Consider the following 24,082-nt stretch of genomic DNA (forward strand, 5'->3'; position numbering starts at 1 on the left):
AAAGTAGCACATTGTGAGGCTAGTCAAAAGTGATTAACTGTCTTGTTGACTTTTTGTTTGTTTTACTGCCTTGAAGCTAGACTGCATTATCTTTCTGAAGACTTCCACTAACTTTTAACTTTTAACAGTTTATTGGTGTATCGTGTTCCAGTTCATGTGGAATTTCCCATTTAACTCCCATTACAGACAAAATCCACCTGTGTCAGCGAATGTATGTTTCTGTGAGTGTGCCTCCCTCATTCTCTGCGGTCCACTGACGGACCGGACACCTCGCTCCACATCTCCTGCCGACCGCCCAGCCCCCACAGCTGTTTGTGCCACTGTATTTTGGAAAGAGTGAGGGAACTGATTTTTGGTACTGTACAGGATATGAGTAATAACAAAAATTAAGGTTGTGGAAACTGTGCGCAGGTTCCAAGCTTGTATTCTGGGACGCTGTGTAAACCATTAGGACCAGCTGCTCTTGGCGATATTTCTTCAATCATGGCAAGATGCTGATCTTGAAAAAAGAATTTGCTGACCACATTTGGCCCTGCAGTTCATGCATTATAATTTGCTTTACGCTTGCTCTCTCAGTAGCGTCCTCTGTCAGAACATCTACACTAATGCCAACATATCCACACTTTAGCACATTAGTGGACATCTACATGTACGCAACACACACTCACTTAATTGTATATACACACAGACACATACCCCAACCAGCCGTCTTTAATTAGGCTACATTTATTTTTGTCTGTAAAAGTACAAAGCAGCAACCCACCAGTTCTGCTATTCCTGTGTTTGTGCTGGACCTTTTCCAAATGGCTTTTTTAATGAGACTCCCCATGTTAAGTATTATTTTACCTGGAGAATAACATATGACTTGCAAGTTTGCGGTCTCAATCCTTCTCCTTCTCTTGCCTATGCTTGCTGTTTTCCTCTTATTCGTTTGTATTTTCTACGTGGTTTGATCGTATTTTTCTCGTCTTCTTTTACTCACATCTAACTTTTTTGTTCAATTTGCAGAACATGCATCCTGCCGCTATTATAGGTGCTTAACTTGCATGTACACACGCACAAACATGCACAATCTTCGCAGACTCAAGTGTCGGGAGCTAGTTTTCTAATTGTTCCAGTTACAGGTTGTTAGAGCAGGCGGCCCCTTGTTGTGGTCTCATTACTGCTGCTGCTCGTGCTCTGGCCAGCCAACTTGCTGTTGTTGCTTTGTACGTATGCGTGTACAGGTGTGTATGCATGTGTGCTTGTGTGATAGCATATGTGTTGGCATGTAAATATATGTGCACTTTGGCAAACATTTTTGTCTGTACAGGTATGTACGTTTTTGTGGTTGTGTGTCCATGTGCATTTCTGCGGTTGTGTGTGGCCTTTGTAAAACAGCAATCACAGCCTGTTAGCTGGAGCCCCAGCTGTATTTGTCTAAATATAGTCGTGACCACACTCAGACCAGACTAGGAAGCTGATTAGCCTGAGAACCAATGGTCCAAATGGATCTCAGCTATTATAATGTGAAAAGGGTTTGGTACGGACACGGGGTTACCCAGAGGCTGTTTAAATGGAAGGTTAGGCTTAGGTAATGACACCTTATGCTAGTAATGGCGCTTAAGTCAATAGAATCACTAAATGGCTCTGAGCCATGTTTGGAGCTAACAAAAAATATTTTGAGAGGGTCTTCTGTTAAGTGTACTCTCTGTTTGATTTCACTCATTCATTTTAATGACTAAAAATAATTTGCAGTCTCTGCTTTATGTCCACATTTGAGCATGTACACAGAGGAAACAGTCTAGGCATAGAGCACCACAGCTGGTATGGTACTCATGACTCTGACTCACGCCCCCTGCACAACACCATGCCCTGTTTTGCATGATTCTGACAGGGACACTGGACAGAAAGACCTTGTGCCAGCCAGTCAGCCACTTACCTAGCCAAGCAGTCATCAGGTCCGCCAACTGGCCTGTCCTAGCCCCGGTCTAGTTCTTCGTCACTCAGTCACGGCACCAACAGGGGACAGGTCGGGAAATGAGGCCTAATGTTGTTGAAATACACCAGAGGAAAGCATATTTTATTGGCTGAAATTGAAACACCTAATCTTTCATAGGTCTTGACTAATTTTGATTTCCTTTTAACATATTCCTGGTGGCCTCTGTGTTTTAATAAAAAAGTTATTGACTTAAAGGACTACTGTGAGGTCAGAGACGGCCTATTCAATGAGGTACTGAAGTTCAAGCCAAGGGCCTGATTTCTTAAATTATGAGTCAGGATCCAAAATGGGTTGTGGGCCCACTTCTGGTGGGTCTCCACATTATAAGAGTAGAAGTATGCTTTAATGAGTTTTGCTCCCCAGGCTACAGACTCTGTTTCTAATATGGATTCTACACTATAGCAGTAAATTGCAGATATTTTCAATGTTCTAAGATATGTTTAGTGTAGTCATTTGTTACTGTTCTTGATACTGCAGGTATTAGAGCTGCTATTTTTACCTCTTGGACATTTTTGTTTCCTTCAAGGCCCTTGCTAACAGTGAAAGAGCTGCCTGCCAGAAAGCTGTTTACCATGTTGCAGCAAGAAACACTGCCTGTGCCAGCTACTTAATGAAATCCGATGAGTGTCTGGCTGTCCTCACATCCAGCATTCCCAAAGCACCCTAATGAGAGTTTCTGCTTCTCATTTAGCTCCAAGATCCAAGTTGCTGTTCGCAAAGAATCGGGCATAATATAATAAAAACAGGTGCATAATTAAAGTTTTAGACAACCACATGCACATGACAGCTCCCCTGAAACGCTATAAACACTCGAATAAGCCAACAAACTTTCATCCCTTGCCAGTCCTCCCATTGAAGTGGCTTTGCAGGCACATTTGCTCTGCATGTGGGGACATTGTTGTTGCTGGGTCCCCTTCACTTTCTTTTGTTCCGCAGCAATATCTAGCTACGTGTACGCACTCACACAGGCATGAAAGCATTTGAACACACAAAAAAGCACATAAAAATTGGTTTGATTGATGTTTTGCTGTATAGCATGCAACAGTAGTGATTTCTAATAGTAGAGAAGCATGACATTGCGTGGTTCACCGTGGTGCCAAATGCACCATATGTTGCCAGGGAATTCAAAATGTATATGTGCGCTGTCAAGGTAAACTCATTGACCCTGTCAAGTTTTGGGTTTCTCTTTCTTTCTGCCTTTGTTTTTCCTGTATTCTTACATCTTTATCAAACTCTCTCTCGCTTTTTGTATCATAGTAGTCCCCCCTGAGACAGCAGGCAGTTAAAAACTCTGGGCCTGCCTGTGTGCAGCTAACAGCTCATGTCACCCTGCAGAACCACCCAGGAGCAGAATAAAGGGAAAGATAAAGAGACACAGAGAAAAGAGAAAGAGAGGGAGGGAGGTAGAGGAGTTAAACGATTGCAGAGCTGCTGAGCGGAGGGAGAGACCCCGTGACATATCCCACACTCTGAACTGGGACCAGACCAAAATGGATGTGTGATTAAATGAACTGTGATGCTCATTCCTGACACGCCGCAGCCATCCTGGAATTAGTCACAGTTCTATTTTCAACAAAAGTGCTGCTTGCTGCTATTACAATATGCAGTTAAGCGAGCATATGTGTGCGCACACATCCTCAAAAAGTAAACGAGTATCTAGGCAGGGGGCAACGCCAGTCCTCAGAAACCCAATTGAAGAACCTCACAGAACAGAAAAGAGGAAAACAGGAGTGGAACCAAACAGGCTTGTTTTGCAGTGTTTAGTTCAGGCTCCCTGGGTGTTTTTCCAGTCAACGGAGGTTCCTTGGGACGCGAAGGAAGGGGGGGAAGCAGGGAGAGAGCGAGATGTGACAGATAGAGATCAGTATCGTGAGGTTGTCGAGTGCTCGCTCTCTCAGTGAATAATGCCATACCTTGGCTGGTGTGTGTGTATGCGTGTTGGGGAATCCCTCCTTCTGCCTTTGCTGATGTCATGGATGGGATCTTAAGAACCGAGGAGCCATGACTTCACAGCCTGGATATAAAAAGAGCTCCGAGACCTGATTCAGGGATTTGAAGGGCAGTGCATGTGTGTCGAGATGTTTGTGTGTGTGGTATCTGATATGTGTGAGACGTGCGTTTGAATGTGTTTGGTTATGAATGAGTGATTACAGAGTGAATAGGGGAGACAGTGAGGCAAATACTAGAAAGGAGGACTTGAAAAACAAACGTGTGTGTGAGTGTGTCAGATGATAAATGAGAGCATGGTCCACTGAGGTTATGATGGACAGGGGCCTGGAGGACCATCCGACTGTGCTGTTACCTCATCCCCCTGAACGCTCAACTCATCAGCTTGTCATACACACACACTCACACAAACACTCTCCCTCCACACTTTTGGAGACAGATGAAATGTTAAATGCGTAAAGATTCTTTTCAGGGTCAGGTTTCTGGGCTGTACATCTCTTCACATAAATCATCATCACAGCTTTGACGGAGGGGAGAGAAGGGTCGGCAGCATAGAGGCAAACTACACCTACCTGCCAAGTAACTAAGGAAAGCTTGGCTTGCACTTGGTACTTCTTCAATTTGCTGTTGGAATGTAGTTCTACCTATTTGGCCACTCGTGCTATCAATGAGCTGTTTTATATTGCGATGGTGATATTGATGGATTCGTGGAAGTCGTGAACCGTTTGTTTCCACCGCTGTCTGTTTTAATAAGTGTATGTCGGCACTTTTGTGTGACTCTCCATGCTTTCATTTGTTATTGTCACTACATCCTTGCTCTAACTGTGTCTTTTTTTTTTTTTTTTTGCCATGTACTAGCCTTTCTCTAACCCCGTCTTTCTTTCTCTTTTGTCCCTCTCTTGCAGGAGCAAAAGGTCCTCGGTCCCCACCACAGAGTGTATTTTTGAGCTTCCGCACTTCACTGTACAGGCCACAAGAGCCCAGACGCTTTTGCTCCAAGCAATATGTCAGAGCTGGACCCACAGCATGGTCAACGGAGTCCCATTGACACTTAGCGAAAGCCTGCTCAATGAGGTGTACAAATCTCCAGGTAAACAAAATGCTCCACAGTACACCATATTTTACAGCAAATCCCTCACACACAAGAGTCCAGTTTCATGAACTTGTGATACCTAACAAAGGTATAAATCTTTTTATGCTGATCTATGAGCATCTACAGCGGAGTCGTCTTGGCGGTAGGGCAGAAAACCAAGCAATAATGAGAGAGAGGAGCAATTGTGGCTCATTTACTTCACTTGAACGTAGCTAGAGATTTGTGTTTGATAAATGTGTTTCTATTTTTTTTATACGCAGTGTATCTATACAGTATATATGTGTGTGTGTGTGTGAGAGTGACATGACTCCTGGTCTTCCGACTAACACTGTGCTGTTTGGTTGTGCATTGGCTTTGACAAGTAATTAGGTGTGTTAAGAGAAAGGGAGCAAGTATATTATAGATGCATGTGTTTGTAATTGCTTAGCGTGGCAATCGGGTCATTGTGTTTTTTCTGTTGTTTTCATAATGCAGTTGTTATTGTAGGGTAGCAATTAGAATTCTGCAATGGCAACTCAGTCCCTTGACAAAATGATAAACACCCACACAAAAGATGAATGCGTCCTTTTGTGGTTCACTCTGTATTTCAACCATTAATAGTCGTAGAACAAAGAACAAACTACATGACTTTGCTCATCTGGTCTCTTTTAGACCATTGTATTAGATGTTAATGCGTTCATCATTGTGGTTGATTTATTGAAATCTCTTTTTTCTCATAAAGTACATTTGCTGTCCTTTGTTTGTTTAGTTCTCCATAAAATAAAGCTTATTTCTCAGTACCAGTAAATTGTCAAGAGAGATATATGGAACTGGCTAGAGCTTAAAGTGATTTGACTCTCTTATGAAAATTTCTCAGGGCTGAGCACATCATGTGCCAGACTATCATTTGCCCAAAACAAGGCAACCTGATAGTAACATGTGAGCTATGAGCAAAAAGGCCACAGACCCTATACCAAGGTTGCAAGCACCTACAACTTTAGGTCTCCAAATATACACGTTCACGGGAGACACTTTGGCATAAAGATCAGCTTGTCCTGTGCCCAGCGTTGGGTACTGGACCTGCAGCCAAGGGCAAATTAACTCTGAAACAGTTTTACGCTTCATGTCGCCTAGGATGCCTTAATGGTCAAATAATAAATTTTGCCCCTTGTTAAAGAAAGGGAGGGGAGTCTGAATTCAATAAAACAGTAGCGTTTCTCATGACGGTAGCATCTGGACAGTCCTCTGGAGGGCCAGGGATTTTCCAACTCATTAGGATCATGTTGTTTGGTATGCCGTCAACATTCTCTCTTGGCCGAGCCAGCCAAGCTACCTTTTTCACCGTTGTGTAGCCGCCAAAATTTATGAAACTGGTCTCCCGTGGAGTGAAGTCAAATATTCCTCTCCCCTCAGTCTGGCTTTCTCTTGGAACAGAGCTTGAATAGCAACATGGAGAAACATTTGCACATCTGGTCTGTGTGCTGGCAGGTTAGAAAAAGAGCAGTGGGGAAAAGAGTTTGGGTTTAGAAGGCAAGAGAGTGAAGGGGAATAGGTGATGTGTTGTGTAAGTATATGTTTTGTGGGGAAAAAACTCAGCAATAATTCCTATGATATAACCAAAGATGTCTCATACTGTATCTGCTTTTGAAATTGCGGTGACACTCATAGGCCTTAAGGAAGATGTTAGCTATCCCAATCCCTCTCCATCTTTGGTGTGACAGCTTAAGTGTGGAGAAGAAATGGAAAATGAGGAGAAGCGAGAAGTCGAGAGGAGTTAAGTTAGCAGAGTAAGCTATTGTGAACTCTTGTGAAATATGTTTGCCGTGGTGCATTCTCCTGTGCACCCAGTGCAACCTTGCTGAATCGTCTTGGTTCCTGTGGGCGCTGTGGTTGTGTCCACAGTGTTTTGTCATGATCGGACTGTGCCGGCTGTTCTGTGCTGGCTACTTGCCCTCCTACTCACTCCTCTGCTCCTCTCTGCTCTGCTTTGCTCTGGGTTGAAAAAGTCCTCACTATCAGGCAGTGCTCTTTATTTTACGTTCTTTACAAATATGGGGACAGCGCTGCTAAACTACTGACATGGTGCCACCTATTTGGCTCGCTGTGCAGTAGAAGTGTTTGTAATCTCAGCAGTGGCTGCATTTTTCCGCTACTGTGACTCGCTGGCTGACAGGCTGCTACTGTTTGTGGTAAAAGCATGGGTCTGTAGTAACGCTCACAAGATTCAGATCCTATATCCAGATTTAAATTTTGCGTTAATTCATTCTTGTGTCACCAACCAGCGGTCGTCAGGCCATTGCCAGGACAAAGCTCTCACACGCACACACATGCTGAGGCCAAACACTGAACATGGCAAACAAAAGCTGTTCACTTTGAACATGTGCTTTATTCATTCCTTTAGGAATGTCTCCTCCCTTCTGTCCTTTGATGTTACACTGTTTTTCAATAGTTGAAGGTGTTTCATATCGAGGTCTAGCTGATAACACAGATGGTCAGTGTCCTTCGTGGGGGAGCCACTTCGCTGTCCAAAGGAAATTCCACAATCCAATAAGGGGGGAAAACTCAAAAAAGCTTCAGTTTTAATCTCAAGGTACTGACAGACTGTAAAATGTTCTTCAAAATAATTGGTGGACTCAGATTAAAGCAGCAGTCAGAGACTTAAAATCATTGCAGCTGACTGGAACACAGCCTCTAGGACTTGTAAGACTTCGAGTTACAGTGCTGCTCAGTGGCAGCAGTAACCCAGCGAGCACCATATGGACTGTAGCCTGTGTTTGGTCTGCAAGCCCTGAGACGATTGAGTGAAATCAGAAAACAAACCGTAAAATCTTATTTTCCTCATGAATCAGATGTTGTCAGTCAGTGCTTGTTGCGTGACGGCTTGGTTTGTCACACAACTGTCTGTGGGACATTGTTGAGTTTTTTGTGGTGACACTTTACTCCAGCATTCTGTATTTGCATTCCAGTGAAGCTCACACTAGTGTAATGTTTTATTAGGGAGCTCTGCAGCAAACAGTACGTCATACTTTATGTGTCTGGTTTGTGTGGTGAAAACGGAGAGGTAGTCCTTTGGGAGGCGTGTGTGTGTGTTTGTGTGTGTTTGTGCACACATTAGTGTGCACAGTCTCATAGTATGTGCCCTCTAGCCCTCAGCCATGTCAGCTGTCCAGTGAGGGTAACCGCTCCATGCATTTCTTTTTAGCTCTGCTTTGCTGCATTTCCTCCATCATTACTCCCACATTTGCTTTAGAAATCCTCTTTCTTTCTTGCTTTTTGTTGGCTTATTTTTCTCATTTTCTTGCTTTGTTTTTTGCTTTTTTCACTTTTGGTACTGTCCTTTCTTTCCATCATTTATGTGCAATGCTGCCAACGGTTAACTTTCTCTTTTATCTCATTTTGTTGCTGAATTTATTGTCTCACACAATTAAATTTTTCTTTCTGTAAACCTGAATTTTTTTTCATCTCTGATTTTCAGTGGGTAGCCCGTCTTTCACGTTTTCTTTGTTTACACTTCCAGGATGCCCTCGTGGTTTGCAGTAGCAGCCATAGTAATAGCAGTAGCGGTAATAGTAGTAGAGAGGAGCCAGTAATTCCTGCCTACCGCTGGTTCTAGCCACTGCTAACCTCAGATTCAGCGACACACTGACCACAGTGACCTCCCACACACTACTTGAGTCTGCATGCATTCATGTGTGAGCATGCAGTGTGTTGTGCACGAGAGTATGGTGAATGTGTGTCTAATTTTGGTACAGGGAAAGTGTAATTTCAGTGCACACATTCAGTTTCTCATTGCACACTCTGAAGTGCATTGTCTCAACAAATAATTGGATATTAGATGGCTGAAAACTCTATTTATTGATCAGTCTATTCATGAAAACTTTATTTGGTTTCTGTTACACAGTGCATTATCCCAGAATCTTGCAGGAAACATTCCATATCTCAAAAATATGCATATGTGTGCCTTTGACAGTGACATGATGATGGTGAAAAATGACTTCTGTCATAGTTAACTACCCTCCATAGTTAAATATCACTCACTGTTTAAACAAAGTTACCATGGTGAGGTTTTCTGATTAAATCATACATTTGTTATTCTGTACATTGCCATGAGCACATGGAATCTGCTGCGAATGTTTTCTGATTGTATTTTTCATCATTTCCTCATTGATGATAGCTTTATTGGATTTTGATTCATGCACTACATCCCCAATGGACCCGAGTCTTTCAAATTCAACTGATGTATTTATCGCTCAGTATACAGTGATGAGTCAACGAGAGCTCTTAAACCTGCAGATGGTACAACTCTGGCTGGGGGAGCATGGCTCAGTAATGTCTTGTCCATGTATTATAAATATTGCTTATATTACACATATGATTGTGAGAATAAGACTGTTTAGTGCCTGCATGTGTGTTTTCATGTGTGCATGTTCATTGGCCTGCCTCCATGCATGCCTGTGTGTATGGTGTTTGTGTTTCCGCTCTTTGTCTCACTGATTAAACAGAAATCAGGAGTCTTTCTTGTGTCCTCGCATCCGTGACATAGCAGTAAACCCTCCAGATGACACGCAGAGACGCTGGGATGCTCCAGACTTAGAGTAACTTTAGACTGCTCATTATAGAAGATGGATGAGTTTGCCTGTCCATTCCTTTCAAATACAGCCAGTGGTAGAAAGTCCTCTTAGCCTGTTTTCTCCTGCGTATGTTATTTGCTTGAAAATGAGTTGTAGCTGACCAATATTTGAGGCACTGATTTTCGGTCAAGGACTTCCACTGCAAGCATTACATAATGAAGTGAAGTGGTCTTGAGGAAGTTTGGTTTTGGTTTCTTTGCCATATCAAAATGACGGCTACAATAAACATGAGCAATTCAATAAGCCATTCATTTAAGCCAGTCTCAGGTTGACTGTTTTTTTTCATATTAATAAGCTTCTCCTTGACATTGTCTTCCTTAAATTAACCCCCCTGGGACCAGTGCAGGATCTCTAACCAAGTTGGCAAAAGGAAGTGGAGCTGAGACTAATGCTGTTAACTTTCTACCATCTTACCCTGCAGAGCAGAATGGCTTGAGCATTATTTTGATCTTGTGAAAGGCTTCATTTTAAAAGACAAAAGATCAAGGTCATTTAAATCAGCATAAAATTGGCATTTCCACCAGTGATGGATTCAGCTTTAATGCAGCCACCACAGCTGGTTTTCTGGCCGCAGAGCTCTGTGGTGGTCTGGACTAGGACAAGAGGAAGGGGGGGCATTGGTAGAAGTTTGTTGGTGGTGGTCACCAGACGTGCTCTAGATGATTGCTGGGTGATATACGAGCTGTGACATAACTTGAGCATGACAGATATAGAGGGAAAAGAACAGAGGAAGAGGAAGAGAGAGAGTGAACGATATAATGAGCAGAATGAAAAATGAAAGAGAGAAAGAAAATAAAGGTTGAAGAAAAAAAGTGACAGAAAGAAGGAAATAAAGAGATTGAGAGTGTGGGGAGGACCTCAGTGCCCAGAAACACAACTGGCCATTGGCTCCCTTTATTAAACCCAGCTTTTGCACCTAATTGAGTTTCAGGTTAGACGCAAATACACACACACGTAAAGTGCACAGATGCATGCCCACCTCCGTCTTTAGCAAATTCTATATGTACTCCTGAACTCACAGCGTACAATCCCATTTAAGGCAAATGACAGAAAGAATGTTTGGACACAGAGAGCCTATGCTCTCACAGCATAGTGACTAGAAGCATGTTGATAATAATAGCCCAGGACTTATGCTCTCACTCATAACACTATCATTATTAAAACAAGTCTTTTGTTTTTACAAGTCCCCCCTACACATACAACAGGGGAAGGGGCAGTTGGGAGAAAAACGGTGAAAAGAGTGGAAAAAAGATTCAAGACTATTCAAGGTTACGTCAGGGAGACTTATTTATACTTTTCTTCACACTGATATTTCCCATTGCTTGGAAACAAATGCAGTCTCTTAGAAGACCACGTCAACAACAGTTTTTACGCATTTTTGCACTGCATGAAAAAGGCTTCTCCTGTCATGGCTAGCAGTCCACATCCCTGTGATCTAACTGCCTTCAGGAGCACGGGTCTGACGCAAATCCCCCTGTGACGCTGCGGCATAATAAGTTTCGGTAATAGCTCTGTGGTATTGGAGGGGAAAAAGTGTCCATTTTCATATCACTCTGTCACCTCTGTAAAATAATCCCTGGTATATTGTGCATTTAATGTACCGTGTGTCTTTTCTCCCTCCCTGGTGTTTCCTTCTCATCCCCCATAATGCAGCAGTTGGTAGCATAGTCCTGGCTGTGAGACTGAACAGGGAAGGTTTCTCTCTACTCAGGTTTCCATTGTTTTCCTGTGCAGATTTTGGCTGACATGGCCTTCTTACTCACCACCTTAATGTCTCCCATCTATTAATCAAGACAAGCTAGAGGAACATGCAGCTTTGCCCTGTCATATAATGGGCCCATACACTTAGCTCATGGACGTTATTTGGATAGCCCTTTTTCATTGTTCCACAATGAAAGTGAAAGAAGGAAGGACATAAGCCTTTTTTCATGGTTTGTGGTTGTCACAAATGTCAGTAAAGAGATGGGAAGCTTTATGAAAACCCTGAGATGTCTGTTTCAGCGCAGCCTGGCCCCTCAATCAAGTATCCATACTTCTTTGAAGAGGTAACTTATTGGTTTGAGAGAAATTTCTGCCTGTCTACTTGTCTGCTTCACGGATTGACATCAGGGCAGGAAGAAAGCAGGAGGGAAAGGAAAGAAAGAGGGCTTTTTCATCCATACGCAACCTTATTTCTGACATTAAAAACACGTTGTGTCAGCATCAGTGAGCCGATAAATAAATCTTGGATGGAACTTGAGACGGCTCTTGTCAATGAAAACTTCAATGAGCTACAGACGGCCCTCGCTCCACTCCTGGCAGATTGTGGTGATGTTTTAAGTCAATCCAGACTCAGGCCTTCCTCTTTTCTTTTGTCTTCCTGAAGCTCTCTGGTCTTTCTCTGTCGCTCACTTCACTCCGGAGCTAATGAGAGAAACCAGTGAAGTCAATGCAAAACAGAAGTTTGTTGTGTTGTCCCACAATTAGGATTCAGATTACATGGATGTTTGTATGTTTAATGGGATGAGAGGAACATGAAATGCTTGGCGTCAACAACATCTCAAGTTAGCGTTCACTAAACAACGGTTTGCACATGCAAGAGCAGATAAACACACACACACACACACACACACACACACACACACACACACACACACACACCTCCCCCTTGTGGTTGGTGACTTCAGACATTTATCGGGGGACAACAGGCTTGTCATGTCTCACCATGAAGCTCCATTCATCATTCCCCTTTTCCTCACACCGTCTGCTAGCTTCTGGTGAAAGATGATATTTAAAAAATCAGGAGTCAACTGAGAGTGCGCCAAGGATTTTCTCTCCTCTGTTTGTTTGAATAGTAGCCCACTTTTCTGTCATGGGAAATAAGATGTGATTCAGGGCATGTTGGAGGACATGGATGATCCCAGTTCGGGATCTGTATGCTTGAGTTTGATGTCCAACTTTTGATTTTTGCTCTCTGATATGAATCATTGATGGTTTCTCTGAGGCATCTTTCCACTTACCGCTAAATCCAATATACCATTGGCACGGTATAGCACTTAAATTGGTAGTTGATCTTGAAGATCTATCATGCTTTTTAGAAACCTGGCTGGTCGCGGGTAGTTGAGGAGGGCAGTTAGTTAGCTGGCCAAGCTTGGGCTGAGCACAGTTTCTGTAGACTTAAGCTTTCATCATTTAGAGCTGGAACGCTCAGCTCCCAACTCTCCCCTGTGGAGGGTAAACTGAAATACGATATGAAAACCCCCTGCAGTGGTTTATGAAACGTAACCGTGGTAAAGACTTCTAGGCTCCTACAATGTTCCATCAATAGATAATGTGTTAAACAGACCTAGGAAGACACGTTCAGGTGTGCACAGTAAAGATATAGTAAAGTATAAATAGTTGTGTTGTATATTACTCACTCTAACAAAGAGTAATGAAAATAACTAACTTTATCAGGAAAGCATCACGTTAAGCCTTTACTTTCAATCCAGAATAAATAATGGTGTGAAGAATAAGAATCATAAGGGATGCTTTACATATGGCAGTGAAAGAAGAGATTGTTTGATAAGTAATTAAGAAGCCTAATAACGGTTTAACATGTTTGAAAACTTCATTTTACACACAAAGCAAAGAGCATCACAGAGACTTGAAACAAAATGCAGAGTAAGTAGAATGGGCTTTAAAGCACCCACAGCATACTGCTCTGAATGCTACTAAGCCCTGAATCAATGACAGCCTCAAATAAATCTGTTTGTATTTATGTCATCTGGTAGTGTCTGCAGAGCTGGCTCCCTGCTGGGAGCCAACCATCCCATCTAAGGGTAGTGACTAGTGCCGACTGAGCACATAGCTCCACGTCACAAGGCCATAAATTTCCACTGTAACTCCCATTGAAGTGCCCCGCAGCACCAAAACCCCAGTCACGTCTTGGCTACCACCACACACAGACACAGTCAGCCTCTGCAAAGCTGAGACATAAATATTGATCTCTGCGGATTATTGATTAACAAGAACTCTCTGCTTGGTTTCTCTTTAATTCTCTTCCATACGGGAAGAGGAGTCGAGGAGAGAGAGCCTTAGAAAAAGAGCGAGCGTGAGTTATAGAGTCACAGAGATCTTGAGAGTCAGAGAGAGAGAGAGCAGTAATCCAGAGTTACATTTCAGTGACGGAGGGGCTGGTTTAGCGTCATTAGCTGCGGTCTGTAGTTGCGAGCATCTCTCTCATGGTGGAACCACACTGGCATCCCACCCTGGCTGCTACTTCAAAGCCAGAACGCCCCTGTTTCTTCTGCTAACCAAATTTGTCAGGGCAGCATTAGGCTAGGGATATGGGAGATTGAGAGGCAGGCCCTCTCATCCAGAACTGTGTTTTAATGGCCTATCTCACCACCAGCTAATCGTCTCCTTACAAGTGGCAATGCGGGAATCCTCTATGTCACAGCACATGTTTCTCTATCACTCTTTGCACATCTGTCTCTGTCTCTCCCTTTTTCCTCTCACACTCTCTCATCTTTCTCACTTGTTCTATAACTCTTTCACTGAATTTTGCTCTGAATTTTGTTTTTACCCCCCCTCCCTTTCTAAACCTCACTGCCTAGGCCCATTAGTGTTGGCCAAATTGCTTCCGCATTAAGACTCCTTAATTGTGGTAATTCGGTGGCAGAGAGAACCAAGGTTTCAATGTGCAGAGAACATGTGTCATTGCTTTAGTGGGCAGACGGAAAGGCAGGCAGCACCTGGAGGGGATGGTAATCATGGAAATTAGACCCCCAGCCTCCGCTACCACCAGCACTTACACCCCATCACTGTCTTTATACCATGACCCTTATAGGCAGCAAGTACCACTTGCATACCCCACCAGTCTAACCTCTGCTCAGTGTGCTGGAAGCAGCTTAACCTCCCCCCAGCCGCACTGTGAGGGTTCTTTAGTTAAAAATCTTGCCTCTGTAGAAGAATTGCCTGTTAACTGAGTTTTTTTTTTTTTTTTTTTGACAGTGGCCTGCAAGTGTGTGTGAATTTAACAATGGTAGCAACCACTGCTCATGTGCTCATGTACACTCCCCAGTCCCTGTTCCATTTATTTAAAAACATTTCAATATATTTAACAGAATGTATGCATTCCTGTATGCTACACCACAGGACTCCAAATTGACTGTATCTGCTGTCCTTTATTGACTGTAAGCTGATTTACTCATAGGCTTGTGTTGCTGGTGTAAAATAGCAAAACATATTTTTGCTCTGTGAAAATGTCACCGACTTTCTTCAAGTGATTGATTTTATTTAAACGTTTCATGCATTCCTAAAGTTACCTTTATGATTCTTGAAAAGTCTCTACAATCCTCTGAATCATTTTCTGGTAGTATAAAATGAAATTTTGTTCAAAGTGATGACTCTCCCCTGCAGACTTGTGTTGTCCCCGTGCCAAAGCCGCTCTCTTCTCAGCTTTAACTGCAGGACAAACCACTACTGGTTCACCTTGTCTGTTTTCCTGTCCCACTCTCTCTGCATGTGTCTGTATTTTTGCTGTGTGTCAGTACTGGGCAAAGTGCCAGCAGACCTCCTGCTCCTACTTACTGCTCCTACTTCAGCCCCTCCTGACTTAGGAGAGACAGTTATTGTTTCTGCATCAGCACTTAATGGCTCAGCTGGCTGCTTTTGGTCTACCCAACTTGTCCATGTCTACCTCTTTTTCTGTCAACCCCCTAGCTGCTGTGGGCCCATTGCCAAACTTGGAGCTTTTAGTACTGTTGGTTCTCTTTCCTTCTCTGTCTGTTTTTGTCTGTCTACCTGGCCATTAGGCTTTGACGATCATGTACATCCTCTTGTCAGCTGATCATCATCACATGTAAGACTGATCCCTAGTGCATTAATGTGTGCCATTATATGTGGTTTTCTGATGACTGTCATGTGACTATGTGAGGTGTAATAACTGCTTTAGCACCTACTATCCTTCTCTGTCCATATACATTTTTGGTCTTGTAGTATGAATCATTTTTTTATTTTTTAGCTCTAAAAGTAGAAAGTTCTGCATAAGCTTGCAATGGCTACTGTGGATATTTTCTAAAATTCAAGAGCATACATTAAAAGAGCGAGGGTCACTTCTTCCTTTCCCTTCTTCTTATAAAGTTTCCGTGCTCCCATGTGCATGTCCTGGCTTATTTGTTAGAAAAACATTTCCATAACATAGGAAATGAAAATTGCTTCGTATTTCTGAGGTATTATTAAGTGTTTTGTGAATGCATGCTTATACAAACACTGTGCTTCTTGGTTTAAAATGTCCATTGGCCTGGTCTAGCATTATAGGCAGACAACTTTCCCATACCATTCCTCAAAGCAGTGAGAGCAGGACATGTTGGAATGTGTAAAACATGGCTTTCAAGTCTGCAGATGTCTTGCACACATACACACACACACACACACGGACATACTGACACATGTGCATGCCAACTATTGAGGTATGCAGAAACCAAAAAAGCAGCCTCCACATCCCATACTGCTCCATCGGTGTGTGCTTTCTCTCTTTTTTTTTTTATCTATTCTTTCTTTCTTTCTACCCCTTAATATTTCTTTTACTGACTATCCAGCTCAGCGCTCAGGATGGCAAATCCAGCTGCCCGTAGTTGCCCTCACAGTGTTTGATGGAGTGCCTTAGCCTCTGGCCCCTAGCTGTGTGTTTATGTACTTCTTGCACCTGCCCGTGCTTGAAGAGTAACAGCACCACACACATTCACCCACTCAGTCACACACAGAAACACGGAAACACACACGTCTGGGTGTAACACACACACACTAATACATCTTACATACATAAACCAAACTGAATACCACTGTTAGGTTGACAAACCACCAAACCTTGTGCTTTCCCCCTTCCTGTGTACCCCACTTTTTTATAGTCTAACAGCTGGACAAAACATTGTCCAGAGCCCCCCCACGCAACAACCAGCACCCCAGCAGGTGCACCGTGGCCTTAAGGACATCTACGTGGGCAAAGAGGGATTTGTTACAGTGATACCCCTAGTGCCATTTATCAAAGAGCAGAGTGGAGTGAACGGCCCCCGTCATGTTCCAGATTGGCTTGTTCTTTTAACATCTCCATCAATTCCAGAAAGAATGAAAGACTCAAGGGAACAGTCAGTCAGTGTGGAGGCCTACTCATCACTGTTGCAATCATTTTTCCTTCAGCTCTGTTTTAAAAAACGCCAAATGGTCAGTAAATCTGGATATCCATTCTCCATAAGTGTCTGCACTTTCAGGGTGGATGGGTCACGTGTTTTTAGGTTCACTGAGACACACTCAATAATATAGCCAAATGTCTGGAACACTCCTTTTATGGCAAATGTATGTAAGCTTTATTGTTTCCAGGACGGGAGGCCTGTCATGTCATTCTCTGTCCTTCCCTCTGTTAGTGGATCACATCATATAGCACAAATGTATGCATCTGTATGTGAAGCTTCTTTAAATGAACTAAACAATTGAAAAAACTAGATTACAAAAGTCCTTAATAGTTTTCTGAAACAATATGCTCCACCATGGTACTTAATTTTTAGTTGACTGAGGACGTCAAGAGGAAAATTTGTCTGTGCTTGTATGCTCTCAAAACTAACACACACTTAGCAACGCAGGAGTGGGAAGGAGAGACAAAAAACAACTGATCTTTGTGGTCTTAAGTCTTAAAAATAACACCAGCTTAAGATAGATTCTGCTAAACATTATGACAACATTGTGATTTGTTCACTGTAATATTAAAAGGTATATGTTGGGTATAACCACTTGAAAACACATTGTTTATACATGTTACATACTGTATAAGTCTGTTCTGCTCCCTTCATATAGAACAGCTGTCCTATAGACAGAGGAGGCCGATAGAGAAGCAGGTAACCAAAGCCACAGAGAGACATGCAGCACTGCTCTGTTTGACCTGCAGAGATATTAAGTAGCAGGCAGAGAGACAGAGGGAGGGTAATTAACGTTCCCATCTTCCATCTGGGTTGATAGAGGGCCTCTCAGACAGCAGGTGAAGAGGTTGCTGGGTAATTTGTCCGAGAGAGGGAGAGGAGGGAAGTCAGTGGTTAGGGATTTTAGCAATTGCCAGTAATTCCCTTGGTTAAATGTGCTGCATGTATGTGTCCACTTGAATCCTGCTCTTATCCACACTGCCTTCTGTTTTACATTAAAACTACCTTTAAACTTCTAGTTGATTGGGATCAAGAACTGCAACCTAAAATGTAGTCATCTTAGTGAAAAAGAGCCTCTCCCAGTTATCTTTTATCGTTTATGCAGCTTTGCAATTTTTGACTACCTACGTAAAAACTCAAAAACAGTAGTGACTTTACCAAACAGATGGACAAAGGGAGGAGATGATAAATGGGGAGTAAACCAAATCTGAGCCAGAAAACTGGTAAAAGAGTTAATAAGAAATATAACAAAAAAATATCAAAGAGGATGTGGATGTAGATGAAAGAAAGCCTTTAGATGCAAAGACCAACTTTTTTCTGGTAGCTTCAGGAACTGTTGCCAAATAATGACCTGTTGTGCTTTCATAGCCTCTCTGGTAGCACTGCTCATCTGTGCCTTATTAATACAGAACCTACTCGTTCACCGATAGGCAATAAATCCCAGGTATCCGATCCATCTGTTTCATTTGTTCTTCATCGGTTCTTTATGTATTTGTGTTTATATTCAAGATGTTTCTTTTGACTTGTTGATCCCACAGTCAGCGGGCCAGCATTTGACACAAAGAAAAACCCCACTAAGTTGTAAACGTAGTGCTGTGGACACTTGTAGGAAATGAAGTGCTATCACTGTAAGAGGGGATTATTCTGAGAAGTAAAGCCTTATTGGAACAGGTGATGTAAGAATTTAATGTGATTCCCTTGGACAGATCCAGCTCACTGGAAGAATGTAGCATGTGATGGATGGATCCTCCTCTCCTCTCTCAACAGGCGGTTTGGCGCAGAACTCCCTAAACTCTACAGTATCTTTTAGCCATCCAGCTATTTCTCCATCCTCCTCCTGTTATGTGTTTGAAATAGCCTCTCACCATAGAAATAACATTGACATATCATAATGGCGAGTATGTAATCCCCCCCGCTCCTTACCACAGTGCAAACTGTTTCATTTTGGAAAGATGGCAGACAGAAGGTTCTTCCACACTAGGCTGCCATTAAGAGAAATAATCATAGAGTGAAGAGCACTTGAGGCTCCTGTGATGTAATGCTGGTGTTAGGTGAAATGTAGTTGACACTAAGCTGGATACTGGTGTGACTGTATTGGATATTGTTTTGGAAAGATATATCCTTTATATTGGCCTGTTACTCATTCTCCTAATAGTCCCTGTTATTCAACTTAAAATGTTCAAGTCATTCAACTCGGTAGATTTACTGAGAGCTTGTAAAACAGATAGAGCAAGCACTTGACAATTTAAGGGTTTTTATCTATTTTAATATCCTTCCTGGGCAGTTTTTTAAAACAATATGGCCGTGATGTCGGGGCTTTGCAGTAGTGTGTCCAAAATATCACCAGTACACTGTAAATGTTTTCGCAGGAAGCTTTCTAAATCCAGAGGAATAAAAAAATACAAATAAAATGTGCCTATAAAACAAATTTTCTTGGGACTGGCAGACATTGTAGCAAAAGTCAGGAGTAAATAAAGGAGTGTCATACATTACGGTAGAATTTGTTGTTTAGTTTGTAGCTTTAGGGGGCTGTTCACTTTGTTTTAACAAATGTTTACAGCTTACTGTAAGGTGCATGTGTTTTTATTTAACATAGTCCTCATAATGATACACACAACAACAACTGGTTAACCTTAGAAACAGAGGGCACCACTGTTCTCCCTGCCAGAGCTTAGATAAACGCAACACACTGCCTGGTGTTGGTGATATTTGTGTTTAAGTGCACCTGGTTTCTCAGAACTTCGGGAGAGACAGAGAGGGAAAGAAAGGGGTCAAGAACAATTAAAGGCCAATCAAGTGTTTAACGAAGCCACGGCAGCGGTGTTTAAACCTGCCGGACTGCACTTCATTTTCACTTTGTTTTTTTTTTATTAGGTGTGAAGTCTCCAGGCCCGTCACCGACTCTCGAGGGCTCGGTCCAAAACCTGGAGCTGAAGTTCTGCAGCCGTGCGACGGTGAAATGCGCCTCGGGAACCGTGGGAGCTGTAAAAGTGTGCGCCAGGACCCCAGGTGTGTGCAGCTGTGCCCTGTTAAAACTTTACTGCCTGTGTAGGAGGGAGAGAGTGAGACCGACTAGACTCTTCTTTTACTTTCTTTAACTTATCCGTTTACACACTCCACTCTGTCTCTCTCCCTCTCTTTCTCCCGCTCAGTCTTTATCTTGATTTCACTCCAACTATGTGACTTAGTTGCTGTTTTCTCCTGGGGCGCTGTCATTGGGCTCTGGCCATGTCTTTGATGGCAAGGATGTTATTGCAGCTAGTGTCATAGCATGGAGTTCACGAGGTCAAACTACACACATGATGTCAGGCAGATTATAAGATCTTTTGCAGCTGTCAATATAGAAATACAAGGAAAAAAACATGTGCAATTAATTTCCTTATTTCAAAATTAACATCTGTAGGGGATGCATAAGATAGTGTACATGTACACGTAGAAGTTTAACTTTTGGGGTAAATAAATCACCTGAGCAAACACAGATACAAAGGTGAGTAGTACTGTTTTTTCCAGCACCTAGTTTATTGTGTATGTCCATCATATTCCTCGTGGTCAGTCTGTCCTTGCGGCAGCTGTTCCCTTTACCAATGCATTTTCTCTGTTCGACATATTTTACAATGATTTTAAAGACTATTGATGTTATTCATAGCATTTTTCCACAGATTTCGTCTGCAGTTTCAACATGGATGACGTGGTGTCTTTGGGTTGTGTAGTGCTGCTTCGAAGACCCAAAATGCTGACCGACTCCTTTAATTGTTGACAAAATGCTGAAAGTTGTTTTAAAAAAGCTAATTTTTTTATTAAAATCTTTTAGGCACATAGTGTCCTCACTATTTTGTGAACCACTTCAGTTATTAGAAGACACTAAAACAACGCTTATATAAGGCGACTTGTACACTTGTACAGTCAGAAAAATGCTGTTGCAGCAAAGCTAAACCGGTAAAACTTCATTTTCTCCATTTCAGCTTTGAAACTTTTGTACTAAATGTGTTTTCTAGTAATCTGTGAAGCTTTCGAGACAAGGATTCTTATTGATTTTGATATCTGGGGAATTTGTAAATATATTAATCAGCCTCTAACTCTTGTCTCTTAGGTTCAGGAGAGGGGATTAAGGAGAAGCTGGTCCCTCTGATTCAGGGGCCATCTGACACCAAAGAGCTCCATATGAGCCGCTGGCTTAATGAGATCCGCAAGCCAGAATCTTTGCTTGCCCCCGACCTGCTGGCGTTTTCTGTTCAGGTCCCTCAGCAAGGAGATGACTGCAGGAACTCAGGTAGAAGAAGAAGCTTTTTAAATGTCTTTAGATGCATGCATTTCCTCCTCTCCTCTCCTCTCCTCTCCTCTCCTCTCCTCTCCTCTCCTCTCCTCTCCTCTCCTCTCCTCTCCTCTCCCTCTCTCATGTTGCAATTTCTTACTCAACCTGTGTACTTTTAAAATAACAAATCACCATGCTGTGTTGATATATCAGTTTTTTTAGCTCATTTTCCGGTCGTGGTTGTGGTGTTTGGACTCGTGACAAGAACTGGTAGTCCATATTCCATCTCAATTATTGGTGATCTAATGCAAGACTCTCGGTTTGTTTAGTTCATCATATTTTCCTTCCTCCCATAATGTCACGCAATGCCCCCTTTCAGTTATTTGTTTAGTAAAGCCGATAAGTGTTTTCCACTCCAGTATCCTTGAGGCATGGTTGGCAACTATTCGTCTCTTTACAGGCAGCATGAGTTCTCTAAACAGCAGTTAGTCTCTGTCAGTGCTGGGCTGAGCTGGCTAACAACAGCTAACCACTCGAGGATTGCTGTTGAAGGCTGCACTGATGTCAGGTTGCAGTTTTTGATTGCGTCCTTAGACCGCAGATTATGTTTCTGGTGTCAGTGCGAGAGTGTGTGTGGGTGTTTGCATGTGTGTTTAGAGGGAGGGCGTGGGATCATTCAGTAGTCCTTCCAAAAGATTAAAAATACAATTCACATTCCAAAGCTCAAAGCGGTGTAGTCCTCTATTTAGTGAGTTGGATATTTAACGCCTACATCTCTGCGCATCTCATGTATCTACAGCAGTAGCCAGGTATGTCCTCATCTATGTCTGCAGTGTTCTTTCGAGCAGAAATTTCTCCTGTAGTGCTTTCCTCTGTGAACAAGGCCATGAATATCAGTATCACTAACCTTTCCTCCCCACCTGCAACCACCCTTCTACCAGGCAAGATTGAAACCTCTGGAAGTAGATGTACTTGACAGTCTCTCCTATGTCATGGCCCTCAATTGCTCCCATGTTTCTGAAAACCCACTAAAGGTGAGTCTCTCAAAGTTTCAAAGTACACTCTGGGCCGTTATCCTGCAACCCCCTCCTGCTCAACAGCAGATACAGGAGAAGCCTGGGGTGACCGTGTAAAACAGTGCACCTCCAGTATTTATTTTCAGAGCTGTCTTCATTCACAATTGTACATCACTTTTTATACAGGGCTGCAGAGATTCATCGTGCGGCCTTGACTTACGTAAACCCCCAAACTAGGCTCTGAATCATATCAGGCCCCTGGGCCCCGAACATGTCAGCGCTGAGATGCAGATAGAGCTGGCCTCAGGTGGTTTCAGACTGTAAGGAGAAGACACAGCTGTAGCGTAGGATGCACTGGAGAGAAGTAATAAGATAAGTACGATTTAGGAAGAGTGGATCTGTGAGGCCATTCCTAACCAGGAATTCTGTGCTGTTGCTGTTTGAATGTCACCCAGTCAATCACTGTCTCATTGCTAGTGAACAGAGAGTGAACACACTGCTATAAATTGAAAATGTAAGGCAGGGAAAAGCTAACATTTCATAGGCAACTCACAGTTTGATAAATGTGAGGACAGTCACTGAATAAATTTCCTGAAAGTTGCAGTGACATAAGAGTAGATTTTAAAAGCAACGTTGTATTTCTGACAGGAGGTTGTTCCACCCTTTACTGCCTCACAGACATAGATGGATATTTTTAGGAACTCTGCTAAATTCTGTTTAGTGCACAGCCTCAGACTATTACTTTGATTTAGAGTGCATATTATTTCAGCAAAGCAATGGCTCATAAAGACAGTACATATTTTTGAATATTAAAACCTGATCTGAACACAAACCAGAAGACCAAAAGGAAGCAAAAAGAGGGGGAGAGAGAAAGAAGATGAAGGTGAAAGGGTGGCGGGGGGCTGACTCCCAGAAGCACTGGATATATCTCCAGCAGATGTGGAGCAGTGAGGCCTGCACTCCTTCTCATCACTGCATCAATACTCCGCTCTTTTTTCTCCTTCTCCTGTGTTTAATGTTATTTTTTTTTTCGTGCTTGCATTCTTTCTTACTCTGCCCACATCCCTCTTTTGTCTTTTAACCTTTTTGTTTTTCTTCCAATCTCACATCCACAGTACTCTTACTACTCTTCCTTTTCACATTTTTTATGAATACATCTGTGTTTCTTACAGGACTGACAAAAGATTCAAACTTCTTATTGGCTGCTGGTAGGCACAAAGGAACAACCCTAAATGAATTAAATTAATCTAAACATTAAATATTGTATTTCCACTTTTAATTGAACACAAGGCACTGCAGAACAGCTGACACAGACACAAGCGGTATTTCTATCAGAAATCTTTCTGTAAATTGCAATATACCTGTCAATACAGTCAAAGCGAGACAGTAGTGTGGTTTGATGGTAACAGTTTCACCAGACTGGAACATGTCTCTCATGCGTGTGTGTGTGTGTGTGTGTGTGTTATGTCAAACTGCTGAGGGAAGAGCTTGCAAAGTTAGTGTGTGCGCACAGACATTCTTGGGTGTCTACTTATAGGTCTGTGTTTTGTATGGTGGTCAGGCTTACATCAAAGGTTTTGGTCTGTCCACATGTCCCATGTCCCTGCTGTCATCCTGAGGGTGACTGGGAGCCTGTTAGAGCAGTGTTAATGGAATGATGGATGCAACGCCTCATTCAGCCGGAGATGAAAGGTGGAGTAGCACCAGTCTAAATGGGCTGCACCCTTTGCTCCCATGGGGCCGACTTAGAGGCACAACATTTTGTGATCATGACATTTCTGAAATGTTGGAGCACTTGGCCTTGGCATCAAACACATTTTATTCGTCCCATGTGGATCTGTTGATTCCATTTAGCAAATTCTTAAAGCGTGATCATTATGCATCGAGTGTAGGACTTTGGTAGGGGAGTAATAGACATACTGAAAACATTATGATATAATGAGCCCAATCAACTTTTATATTCTATTTTACATTTGATTAGTCACTTCTGGTTTTTGTAGGGATGCAACGCAAAGCACAGCAGTGCTGT

The 24,082-nt window shown here is 42.6% G+C and overlaps 1 protein-coding gene across 1 annotated transcript in view; it reads left to right on the top strand.

Moving 5' to 3' along the window:
• The window catches only part of LOC139205776 (intermembrane lipid transfer protein VPS13B-like), a 309,322-nt gene that overhangs the window by 63,945 nt on the left and 221,295 nt on the right, over positions 1-24,082 (top strand). Inside the window, exons 17-19 of the mRNA XM_070836087.1 lie at positions 4,834-5,018; positions 19,660-19,794; positions 20,876-21,055. Coding sequence (XP_070692188.1) covers positions 4,834-5,018; positions 19,660-19,794; positions 20,876-21,055 — 500 coding nt within the window. The remainder of the gene's footprint in view (positions 1-4,833; positions 5,019-19,659; positions 19,795-20,875; positions 21,056-24,082) is intronic.

Source organism: Pempheris klunzingeri, chromosome 8, assembly GCF_042242105.1.
Source record: "Pempheris klunzingeri isolate RE-2024b chromosome 8, fPemKlu1.hap1, whole genome shotgun sequence".
NCBI lineage: Eukaryota > Metazoa > Chordata > Actinopteri > Acropomatiformes > Pempheridae > Pempheris > Pempheris klunzingeri.